Source organism: Leuresthes tenuis, unplaced genomic scaffold (genome assembly GCF_036924035.1).
Source record: "Leuresthes tenuis unplaced genomic scaffold, fLeuTen1.0.hap1 SCAF_16, whole genome shotgun sequence".
Classification (NCBI taxonomy): Eukaryota; Metazoa; Chordata; class Actinopteri; order Atheriniformes; family Atherinopsidae; genus Leuresthes; species Leuresthes tenuis.
The window spans coordinates 27,373,244-27,386,330 of record NW_027325370.1 but is presented as its reverse complement, the minus strand read 5'-3'; the positions used below and the strand labels follow the sequence as shown (position 1 = coordinate 27,386,330).

At 41.0% G+C, this 13,087-nt stretch overlaps 1 protein-coding gene across 1 annotated transcript in view; it reads left to right on the top strand.

Annotated features, from left to right (window-relative positions):
• LOC140271988 (rho guanine nucleotide exchange factor 10-like protein) overlaps positions 1–13,087 on the top strand; it is a 68,661-nt gene that overhangs the window by 16,333 nt on the left and 39,241 nt on the right. The window contains exons 6-8 of the mRNA XM_072367288.1: positions 683–796; positions 11,584–11,692; positions 11,962–12,065. Coding sequence (XP_072223389.1) covers positions 683–796; positions 11,584–11,692; positions 11,962–12,065 — 327 coding nt within the window. The remainder of the gene's footprint in view (positions 1–682; positions 797–11,583; positions 11,693–11,961; positions 12,066–13,087) is intronic.

The following is a 13,087-nucleotide window of genomic DNA, read 5'->3' as shown; positions in this document are numbered from 1 at the left end:
AGTAATGATAAAATTTTGAGAAAAAAAAAAAGATAAGTCCCATAATGATCCACTGATGTTTTTTCTTCATGCAGTGTCTACTGGGCAAATGATGGAAAATTTAAGAAAATACTAAGTCAAAGTTGATTAACCTTACCCAAGTTCCTGTCTAGGTAATCCGATTGTTTTATTAGGATTTTTCCCAGTAGGAAGTTGTAAATTTTGAATTCCTAGTTGCTACTGAATGTAGCAATCGGACATGCATAGTGAGGCATATACTGTATGAATCCATATGTTTTGCATCACGCATATGTTTTGTGAAATGCTGCAAAAACTCTGGGAATAGTTCAATTAAGGGGTATACATAGTGAGACGAAGATCTCATTAAAGAAGAAGACATATCTAACTCTGTTTTTACAGAATATTAATAAAGAAGGCTTTGGATGGGTCCACACATCGCAGTAGTGTAGGGGGGATATAAGGCGGTTGTGACTTTGTGAGAAGTTGTATCTGTGTATGAAAACATAGGCAGTTATGTGTGAAAAGTTTAGATTTAGAAGTACAGCGTTGTTTTATGAATAGCCAAATTCCAGTCTTCAAGAAATAATCTGTCTTCTATGTTTTATCTTGGGATCCACTGGTGCTATCTATATTAATTTTGCATCCTGTTTTTCTGCTCTACTGTGTGATGTTGGGCTGCCAGCTGCCTGCAGATGTGTTGAGGCTGAGAGAGCGTTGTGCTATCACCAGGAGAGAGCTAACTGTGCGACTCAGTACACCGCATGTTGCCCACATCAGACAAAGCTATGATGCTAAGGTAGGGCTCTGACTCAAGCAAATGCATCTCTCTGTGCTTGTCCTTCTTTTTGTTATGATTCCAATAATTCTTCTTTTAGAGCAAGACTTGATCTGCTGACCCACCAAAGATGTCTCATGTGTCAGAGGAGATAAGCTTAATTTGGGAGATGTGGAGTGTGGGGTGTACTCTGAGTAGGTTCTGCAGTTCTGGTTCCATTATCAATATCGCTTATCGATTCGGTTCCTTTATCGATTCTCATCCAGTTATATATAGTACAAATGGCTTTGGTTGCAGTAACACTTTAATTTCAAGTATGCACCAACATTTGTATCTATTTTCGCCTCTGACATTGTACTTTTCCCTGCCTCGATGAAAGGGTAGGCTACAGGTATGCGGGAGCCTGCCTCTGAGCCTGCCTCTGAGCCTGCCTCTGAGCCTGCCTCTGAGCCTGCCTCACTCTTGCAGTCCTCGTCAACTAAATGTTAATATCAGATGGAAATTATTCATACAGTATGTCACTAACATTATTACAATCAACAGGACCTGAAGTTTTACGTTACAGGGCTCTCAAGTTTTGAATGCAGTCAAGAGTGGCAACCCTCACTTTTACATTCGTGCAAAGTAATTGCATGCTGTGTGCTCAAATTTTTCAGCATGTTGGAGGTATTTCCCCGCTTTGATGTGATCAAAGCTCTGCACATGTTGCAACTAGCCCTAGTACTGTCCTTTTTGGTGAAATATTACCAAACTTTTGAGCGCTTCTGCCTCAACACCATGTTGGAAACATTCTGAGCCAAACTACGAAGCACGCCCATGATGTCATCACACAAATGCGTCAGACATTCATCAGAACCTATAAATGGGATCATTAGGCAGGCAGATTAACGACTCCACGGAATCTAACTGCTGGGAGCAGGTTCTCGATTCCCATCACCAACTCTGAGGGTCTTGGGTAACTTGAGGTGAACCGTGGTTGAATTATTTATCTTGTCAATTTTAAATGACCCTCTGAACCACAGAGGGTTTCTTGGAGTCAGTACCGTGTGGGATATTGAGAGGCAGATTTTTTTGACCAGCTCTGAAGTGGTGCTGGTCAGCATAACTTCAAGATCTTTCAACAGACTTTGGCAAGACCTCACGAGTCTCCCTCCAGACTCTGCGGCAATGGCTGAGATGAGACTGAATGGAAAGAATGGCCAAGTCATGCTCCTGGGATGGAAATAAGGGAGATTGGTAACCTAGTGAGCTTTCAAATGGAGATTTAACTGTGGCTAAACTAGTGAGAGAGCTGTGTGCATATTATACCCAGGGATGGTAATCACTACATAAGGGTTGGTTCCACAATTTGGTCCACAGTCACACAGCATATTACAGTTTCTGATTCCTGGCTTGGTTCTTCTGGTTAACCATTAGACTGGGAATGATTACCCGAAGACAGACTGACCTTTACTCCGAGCATGTTGGATAAGGCATGCCAGACATGGGGAGATGAACTTGGGGCCTTGGTTGCTAATGATATGGATAGGTATCCCTTGAATCCTGAAAACATGATTTACTAATAGTTTGTTTGGCAGTCTCTACAGATGAAGGAAGTTTTATTAGTGTGATGAGGTCGGCAGCCTCAGAAAAATTATCTATGATGGTCAAAATAGTTGTTACCTTGAGATGGGGGAAGACCGGTGACAAAGTCAAAGGCTTTATGGGGTCGTTGGCGGCCAGGGACAGGCAATGGCTGGAGTTTTCCTGTGGGAGGTTAGTGAGTTGCTTTGGATCATTTACAGTCAGTAAATGCCAACACAAAAGAACGCACACTAGTAGACACAGATGGGTACCAGTAGGTCTCCTGTAAAAAACTTAAGAATACAGTTAATGTCGGGATGATAATGTCTCTCATTTAAACTGGGATTTTAACCCTCCCTTTTCATTTGATGATCTTCACTTGTGCTGCCATTGCTCCGTGTTTCTGCGATATCTGGCGAATGCTACCAACCGGCTCAGCACACCGCCCGGCTGCGCACCATTGCCTCGCTGCTCTATAATGTCACACATCAATGTCTTTGTGTGGTTTTTGCTGGTCTGGAAACAAATTCTCTGCCCTTCTCACCCACCTCTCCACTCTCTCACCTTATGTAATCCTGCTGGTGGATTTCAATATACATATGGACAATACTACTCTTCCCCTCACCATGGACCTCTCTTCATCACTTGACAGTTTTGACTTCAAACAGTTCTCAGACTTCCCCACACACATAAAAGGTCACACCCTGGACTTAAATTGCTGCTCTGGTCTCACCCCCTCCAACTGTGCTGCTGATGAACTCCATATTACGGACCACTTCCTTCTCTCATTTAATTTCACACTCCGCCTCTCCATTTGCAACCCACCCCATGTCATCTCTTTCCGCAATATCAAGGACATTAATCTGGACTCCCTCTCCTCCCACATCGCCACCTTGACTCTTCTTCCACCCCTGATGATCTTGCCACCCAATACAACAACGGTCCTACTAACATTCTCAACTCACTTGCTCCTGTCAAATCTCGCTCTGTTTTCTTTGCTCAGTCTGCTTCCTGGTTCCATCCTGATCTCTGTACAAGAGAGAGCAAGACTTCAACACAGAACACCTGTGTCAGAGTGTAGTTCTGAATTACAGTTTCAGTGCATGTCATATTATACCCGAACACAGGAGAACAAAAAAAATGTCTATGCATCAGACTATGCAAGTTAAATGCCTTTTATCTCTTGATGAGCTGGACGGCCTCGAGGAGTGCACTAAACAGAATGAACAGTGAAATACAGAAATGTTTGATTGGAAACATCTTATGTCTCTAAGTCTTATAAGTGATGCCTGGGAAAAGTAGACCAAGTTTCACAAGTAACAAAATAAATATTGTACTGTAACATCTTGTGCATCTAATACCTGGGAAAGAAATCTTACAAGTGATTTACGCATAATGAGACACAAGCATAAGGCTAAATGAAAATTTCCATTACACAGGCATTACCAAGACTCTCTTTTCCGTATTTAACAGCTTCTTTCAACCACCACTCCCTACACCCCGACTTCTACTCCTCCGAAACTAGCAACTCTCTCCTCCTGTTTTTCAATGACAAGGTCAGCAAAATCCACCAGCACCTATGCTCTTCTACCTCTCCCCTCCCCTCCTCTGAACTTCTTCTGCCCTGTCAACCATTTTCCAGCTTTGATCTCCATCATCCCTCAGTGATCTCGGACCTCATCAGCAAGTCCAAGCTTTCTTCTGCCTACCCTCTCTGCTCCCCCTCATATTGGCCATTATCCACTCCTCACTGTCCACTGGAATTGTTCCCGCTCTTTTCAAGTCTGCAGCTGTCAGTCCCTTCCTGAAAAAACCTGGTTCTGACCCCAATGATTTCAATACCCTTCACCCCATTTCTCACCTTGCTTTCTTTTAAAAAATCCTAGGAAAAAATGTTGCTTCCAACTTCACCAATAACAGCCTTTACGAACAATTCCAGTCTGGTTTCCTTGCCCGCCACAGCACAGGCAGATAGGGTAAAGGGGTCTTGCCTGAGGACCCCTACTGGAGGTACTACCTTTCATGTAGGGGATTTGAACCCAGGTCTCCCACATGAAAGGTGGCAATAAACCACTACACTATCCAGTCTTTATAAAAAGTCATAGTTACTCAACAAGACAACTGCTCGGTAAACAGCTATGCTCTCCACTATACCACCAATGTCAATACCACTAGCACCCCCCTGCACTGGTTTCACTCCTACCTCACAGGGCACTCTTAGGTCATACAGCTCAAGTTCTTCTCTTCTCAACCCTCCCCCGACACTTCAGGTGTTCCCCAGGGCTCTGTCCTGGGGCCCCTCCTTTTCATCATCTACCTTCTCCCACTTGGCAATATCTTCAGAAAATTTGGTAAACATTTCCACTGCTTCGTAGATGACACCCAGCTCCATCTGTCCAGTAAACCTGACTCCACTCTCCCTCCCTCCTCCCTCACCCACTGCCTCTCTGAGATTAAATCCTGGTTCACCAAAAACTTCCTTAAACTCAACAGTGATAAAACTGACTCCTTCTAGTTGGCACCAAATCCGCCCTATCCAAAGTTTACAGTTTCTCCTTCATCATAGACAGCGCCAAAATCTCCCCTCCCCCCAGGTTAAGAGTCTGGGTGTCATCCTCGAAAGCACATTGTCATTCCCACATCAATAACATTACCCGGTCTGCTTATTTCCATTTACATAACATTAATCGTCTCCTCCCCTCTCTCACTCCTCACACCACTGCTATCCTGATCCACAGTCTCGTCATCGATTACTGTAACTCACTCTTTTTCGGTGTCCCTCACAATTAATTGGATTATGATTACAATTAATTGAATTCCAGTTGGCTTGAATTGGACTGTATTTTATTTGCCTTGAGATGACAATTGTTGTAATCTGGTGCTATATAAATAAAATTGAATTGAATTTAATTGAAATCCCGTCATAAGCTTCAACTGGTTCAAAATTCTGCAGCTCGCATCATCACCAGAACCCTCTTCTTTCACCATTTTCAGTTGCTCCTGGTCAAATTAAGAATTACTTTCAAAACCCTTCTCTACACATTGAAGGCTATCTACAACCTTCCCCCCCCTTATGTAACCCCCCCCCCCCCCCCATATCTGTCTGATATCCTCTCCATTGTAATCCCCTCTCACTCCCTGAGGTCTTCCTCCTCCCTCCACTTCTCTGTGCCCTCTGCCCGTCTCAGCACCTTGGGCAGCAGAGCTTTCAGTTGCTCTGCTCCCCAACTCTGGAACTCCATCCCACCAGACATTCGCAACATTGACTCTTAACTCATCTATTCCAAGCTGCATTCTCCCTCGAGCCTCATTGTTATTTTTTCCTTGTTATTTTATTCACTGAGTTTTTAATGTGTTGTCAAGTGTATTATTATAATTAATTAGTGTTTAGAACACAGCTGGCGCATTAGTTTGCCTGAAAGGCATGACGAGATACTCGAAATGTCAGACTCCATAGTTTACACTGGACCCCTGCCAAATCTGACCAGTGATGACATATTTAGCCGCATGTCCTCCTTAAATCGCTGGTTGTCTTGCTGGTGTCCAGCAGACAACGTGGGCTACATAGATAACTGGCAATCTTTCTGGAGAAAACCTGGTCTGATGAGGAGAGACTGCATCCATCCCACTTTGGAAGGAGCGGCTCTCATTTCTAGAAATATGGACGAATTTATTAGTCATCCAAAAACATGACAACCCAGGGTTGAGACCAGGATGCAGAGTTGTAGTCTTACACACTTCTCTGCAGCTTCCCACCTGATGCTGCCCCCCCCCCATAATCAATAAACACAAAAGGAGCAAATCCTCTTGTGCAAAAAAATTTAAAACAAAAACTTTAACTGAACAAAAACATCAAACTATTAAATGTGGTTTGCTGAATATTAGATCTCTCCCTTTGAAGTCTCTGTTAGTGAATGATTTGATTTGTGATCATCATATTGATATATTTTGTCTTACAGAAACCTGGCTGCAGCAGGAGGATCATGTTAGCATTAATGAATCAGCTCCCTCTGACTATTTAAATGTTCACGTTCCTCCAACCACAGGCAGAGGAGGAGGAGTGGCAGCTATCTTCAGATCAGGGTTACTAATCAGTCCTAGACCCAAGATTAGTTTTAGCTCTTTTGAATCTCTGATTCTCAGTTTTTCCCACCCAAAGTGGAAATCACAAAAACCTCTTGTGTTTGTTGTTGTGTATCGTCCACCTGGCCCTTATTCTGAGTTTCTGTCTGAATTCTCAGAGTTTTTATCCCAGTTAGTGCTGAGTACAGATAAAGTCATTGTAGTGGGTGACTTTAATATTGATGTAGATGTTGAAAATGACAGCCTAAATATGAACTTTAATTATATATTAGACTCTATTGGATTTTCTCAAAGTCAGTGACGGCTTGCGGTGACATTGAATGGGGGGGCTAATGTATTATAAAAGCCAAGTAGTTGTATTTCAACATAAAAGGTGTCCTGTTAGAATGTAAGTTAAACGATCACAACAGCATGGGCCTTTTCAACAAACCACCAAAACACTATTTAGAAGAATGCTGGAAATGGAAGAATGATGGAAAATATACCATCTACCTATCTCTCTGTAAATACAAATACTTTCACACCATAAAAGGTTTTTTAAAAAAAAAGGTCAACCCAGACTTGTGCAAAAAAATTGGTTTCAACTATAGCCTATTGCAATTTGCGTTGTAACACAATAATCCAAACATCAGCACAAAACTAAAATAGTAACTCCAGAAAAACACTCCAGAAAGACGTTAAGAGAGCCTGAAAAGAAATACTCGACACAATGTGCCATCTGTGTGACATGAATGGTGGTGGTCTACCTTATTTGAAGAGAAGCTGAAAGAGAAGCTTCAAGAGGCTAGCCGTTAGCCAGTCCTTTCTCTCAAACCAAGTTACACAAAAGCTACGATTTTGGTGCTTTTATTTCTGTGTAATTTGGATGTCCTTTGGATGATGTGCCCCTACTTTTTTCACCTGAGGACATTGAAGAAAACGGATTCGAAAGTAAATAATCCACTTTGTTAACACCGATGCCTGCAATTGTCAAAGTTTCGCCCTACACACGCAATCAAGTAGAGTCGTCTGTGATTGGCCCAAATCTTCTGGCTTTGGGCTGTACAGATTTAGCCCAAATGAGCCACAAATGGAGGGGGCGGTACTTGCAACATGTCACTCAAATGTTGACGAAAAGTCAAGTGTAACCGAGTTCCTTCGCTTGGGCTGTAAATAATTAGCCCGTTTTAACCGATTTCATGGGTTTCAGTTCAGATTTTGCTCCGCCTCTGATAAAAAATTAAAAAACAATTTGTTTAAAGTTTTTATTGAATTAGTTATATATTGTATTCTAAATTTTATTGAATAATGTATGGAGTGCTGAGCCCTGTTAGCCCAATTATACCAGCCGTCCCTGCTCAAAGTGTTCACAGACCTACTCACTGCCTTAATCATACCCTTGACCTTGTGCTGACTTAGGGCATTGAAATTAAACAGTTAACAGTGTTCCCTCATAACCCTGTCTTGTCTGACCATTTTTTAATTGACTATACGGCTTCTGAGAAGAATTTTACATATAGAAGGTATCTATCAGAGAATGCTGTAACCAGATTTAAAGAGTTGATTTCATCATCCTTTTCTTCACTGCCATGTGCAGATATGACAGAGGACAGCTACCTAAACTTTACTCCAGTAGAACTTGACTCTCTTGTTGACAGCACTATAGCTTCAATGCGTACAACACTGGACAATGTTGCTCCTCTGAAAAGGAAGGTAATCAGTCAGAAGAGGTTGGCTCCTTGGTATAATTCACAGCTGCTTTAAAGCAGACTGCAAGAAAGCTGGAGAGACAGTGGCGTTCCTCTAATTTAGAAGAGTCTCAATTAGTCTGGAAAGATAGTTTAATAATGTATAAGAAAGCCCTTCATAAAGCTAGAACTGCTTATTATTCATTATTGATAGAAGAGGATAAGAATAATCCCAGGTTTCTTTTCAGCACTATTGCCAGGCTGACAAAGAGTCCGAGCTCTGTTGAGCCATGTATTCCTTTAACTCTCAGCAGTCATGATTTCATGAGATTCTTTATCAATAAAATTGTTTCTATCAGAGAGAAGATTAATGGAATCCTTCCCACTATTATCACTGATGTATCATCAAGTAGAGCAGCTTTAGAAGTATTTTTAGAACCTGATTTGTATTTAGACGGCTTCTGTCCAGTTGATCTTTCTGAGCTAACAACAGCAATAGTCTCTTCTAAACCATCAACTTGTATTTTAGACCCAATCCCAACCAGGCTGTTCAAGGAGGTTTTCCCCTTAATCAATACTTCCATATTGGATTTGATCAATCGGTCTTTGTTGATAGGATATGTACCTCAGACTTTTAAGGTTGCTGTAATTAAACCTTTACTTAAAAAACCTACTCTTGATTCAGAAGTGTTGGCTAATTATCGACCTATATCCAATCTCCCTTTTTTGTCTAAAGTTCTTGAAAAAATAGTTGCAGTTCAACTTTATGATCATTTACATAGAAATAATCTGTTTGAAGAGTTTCAGTCAGGATTCAGAGTGCATCATAGCACAGAAACAGCACTGGTGAAAGTTACCAATGATCTTCTGTTAGCCACTGATAGCAGACTTGTTTCTGTGCTTGTCCTGTTGGATCTCAGTGCTGCATTTGATACGATCGATCACAGCATTCTGTTACAGAGACTTGAACATGTTATTGGGATTAAAGGAACTGCATTAGGCTGGTTTAAGTCATATTAATCTGATAGATTCCAGTTTGTTCTTGTAAATGAAGAATCTTCCTCACACATTGGAGAAAGTCATGGAGTTCCTCAGGGTTCTGTGCTTGGACCAGTTCTTTTTACTTTATACATGCTTCCATTAGGTAACATCATCAGACAGCATGGCATAAATTTCCATTGCTATGCTGATGATACTCAGCTGTACTTATCTATGAAACCAGATGAAACCAACAGGTTGGTCAGACTACAAGCAAGTCTTAAAGACATAAAGACCTGGATGACTCAGAACTTTCTGTTTCTAAATTCAGACAAACTGAAGTTGTTCTCTTTGGACCTGAGCGCTTCAGGGAGAAATTGTCTAGTTGTATAGTTACTCTAGATGGTATTTCCTTGGCTTCTAGTTCTACAGTGAGGAACCTTGGAGTTATTTTTTACCAGAATTTATCATTTGACGCAGATATAAAACTGGTTTCTAGGACTGCCTTCTTCCACCTTCGTAATATTGTTAAAATCAGGAACATCCTGTCTCAGGATGATTTAGAGAAACTAGTTCATGCATTTGTTACTTCAAGATTGGACTACTGTAATTCATTATTATTGGGCTGTCCCACATATTCTCTGAAAAGCCTCCAGCTGATCCAAAATGCTGCAGCCAGAGTTCTGATGAGAACTAACAGGAGAGATCATGTTTCTCCAATTTTAGCTTCTCTTCAGTGGCTCCCTGTTAAATTCAGAATAGAATTTAAGATTCTTCTCCTCACATATAAAGCTCTTAATGACCGAGCTCCATCATATCTTAAAGATCTCATTGTAAGATATTTTCCTAACAGAGCACTTCGCTCCCAAACTGCAGGTTTACTTGTTGTTCCCAGAGTTTCTAAAAGTAGAATGGGAGGCAGAGCCTTCAGTTATCAGGCCCCTCTCTTGTGGAATAAGCTGCCAGTAAATGTCCGGGAAGCAGACACCCTTTCTATATATATATATGTATATCTATATGTATATAAACAATACTGAACTGAATTGAATTGAAACTGAATTGAAATTTCCAAGAGGGGTATTAAATGCTGTTTTCCATTTGTCCACACATGGATTCTGACAAGAGGATCAGCATTTAGAAAGTCTAGTTTGGTGAAGATTTGGGCCCCGTTCAGGATTCCAAAGGCAGAGCTCAACAGTGGGAGAGGGTAGTCAATGCATGGTCTTTTGCTGACAAACAAAAACCCTGACCCCATACTGTCAACAAGTAAACAAAAAACAAATAAGCAAATTAAATAGTAACACTATTTCAACTCCAGACAAGTCCCTCCTGCCAATTCAAAATGGGATTATGTGAGTCAAGGGAAACCAAGAACCAAAGGGGTAGATAGAGGAGGAATGAGATAAAATGATATCTCCTCGCAATGGATACCAGAAAGTAATGGGCTGACAGGAACTGTGAAGTAAGTAATTTTGGCTAGAACCTTCCCATCCAATGCGTGCACCATGCGTGGCTGACTTGGTTTGACAACAGGGATACCTGATTCCTTAACTAAATCTAGACCTATGAAGCTCGTTTCTGCACTGGAGTCAATGAAAACTAGAAGGGAGAAAGAATGACCAGAGTTAGAGATGGTAGCAGGGATGATAAACTGTGATGATGGGGAGTTTTTACTGGAAACTCAGCTCATCAGTACCCCCATACCTACTAACCTTTTTAAAATTAGACGGACACATGGGATATAACAATACTCTATGGCTGGAGTTATCACAGTAAAAGCACTGGTCCGTGACGTGGGTACTGTGGCGGATCTGTGGCTCTGTGAGGGAATGGTTTGATTTGTAGGATAACTTGGAAGCTGGAGACTGGAACCTTGACACAAAGTGTAATTTTAGGACATGCTGTGTTTCCTGAGCTATTAATGGGCCAGTTGTGGAAAAGACTTTTACTGTAAAATGTATGTTACTGTGTAACATAACCATCATGCTTTCCTGACTTTCACCAGGTATTTTTGCTGGCTAACATTAGTGAAGGAGCTTAAGTGTGTCACAAAGAAATGCAGTAGCACTATGAAAGAAGTCAAAATGAATCCAAGAAAAAGAAAAATGAGTGAAAGAAAGCATTATCAAGGTTGGACAAGGATGCATGTCCTCCTCCTCCTTTCCAACCTCCTTACACAGCTCTAGTTAGTTGTTGATATGTATGCACTGTAGAATTACATTTTCGTGTGCTCATTTATCAGTTTTGCAACCCATGCATCACTTAATGTGACAACACTGAACATATATAATAAATCTGTTTCTGAGCGCTGAAAACTCATGTTAGAGGCTCTGGACCAGGTAGCAGGATGTGAAGAGCTGGGCAAGAAAAAGTGTAACATGATGCAAATATTTCAGTTTGGGGAAAAATCAACATCAAATAATTACCTTTATACAATCAGGATTATTTCAAGATTTAATTTTATTTCAGATTTGGCTTTACATCGACAGTTACTGTTTGTAACATGGTGTTTTTCAGGTGCAGCAGTTGATGAAAGCAGCGAGGAACGGTACCAAGGATGGTTTAGAAAAAACAAAGTTAGCCATGATGCGCAAAATGTCATTCCTACAGAGAAAAGACTCCTCAGGTAAAGAATTTGGAACTGGGATTAATTACTTAATTTAATATGTCTCATTTAGGGAAATAGCAACTCTCAGCAGCAAGACTGTAGATATCATTGTGTGCAGACATACTATGCTCAGATTTTTTTTCAATTGTCATGTAAGGGGAATATAAAAACTTCAAGGTTGCTATTAAAGTTCCAGATATTCTTTAAAAGGTTGAACATAGTCTAACTGAGCAGATTCTTGTGTGTATCCTTCTTTGTGAATAAAGGTTTTGTGTTTGATTTGATAGGTGATGGAAAGGATGATGCAGGTTACATGGACGTGTCTGTCTGTGAGTTGAAGCACCCTCCAGCACAACTCTGCCCCATGCCAGAAGGGCTCAGCAGTCAGCAGGTGTGTGTGTGTGTGACACAGAGAGAGAGAATGTGAAAGGGAAACCAACATGTAATGTTGCACTGATAATCTTGGTTTTTCCTGCAACTTCCAACAAAGCTGTTGCTTGACTGTACAGTTCATCTCTCTCCTGCTTGCTACAAAAATGGTCAGGGCAAAGTCCCCAAGTAACAATTTACTTATTAGCCTGTTTTGATCAACCTCAAGTTCCCCTGTTTACTTGAAGAAAGCACGTCTTTTTCAGGGCACGTCTCCCAGAAAGACCTACAAGTATGTTCGGAATTGATGCAGAGTGAAGCACATGAGTGGTTACAAGATGTGTTTTACATTACATTACATCCCTAGGTTTCCTAATGTTGAGCAGAGTGATGTGTTCTGTCAGTGAACACATTTTCATGAAACTAGGAAAAAAATAAAATCATTGTTAGTCCAACCAAAACTTGACTTTTAAAATGCATGTACCACATAAAATCCTGCTTCTCAAAATCAGGTTGATACTCCCAGATAATGCGTTTGGAGATCGAATCCCTCCTGCATGCAGACACTCAACTACACTTAGATGGACCTATGTGCTCTGTTCGTGCTCCAAACTTTCATCTTTCTGGATCTTTTAATGAAAACAGTAAAGTGTATATTAATCCATCTGAATTCCCAATAAAGCTGCTCTCATTCCCATATTTTTCTGTTTCCTTTGTCAGAAACTGGGACTGAAAATCAGCCCATTAAGACTAGTATCAACTGGTGGTCACTAAAGTATTTCCAGACTGTCGCTCTGCTCTAATAAACTCTTTTTATTTTATTTTATAACCACAGCCTCGTCTGACAGAATCACCATTAAAGTAACTTAATGACAACATCTGTGCAGTGAATTCAGCTGTTCTTACAGGTACCATGATCTCCCACAGAGGAAGTTAGAAATAGCAGAATATCTTGAAGGTTTTCTCACACAGTGCACAACATGGGACATTCTTCAGTCAACAATTCGATTCCCTTCTCATGCATATAACTGTGCTGAAAGATGC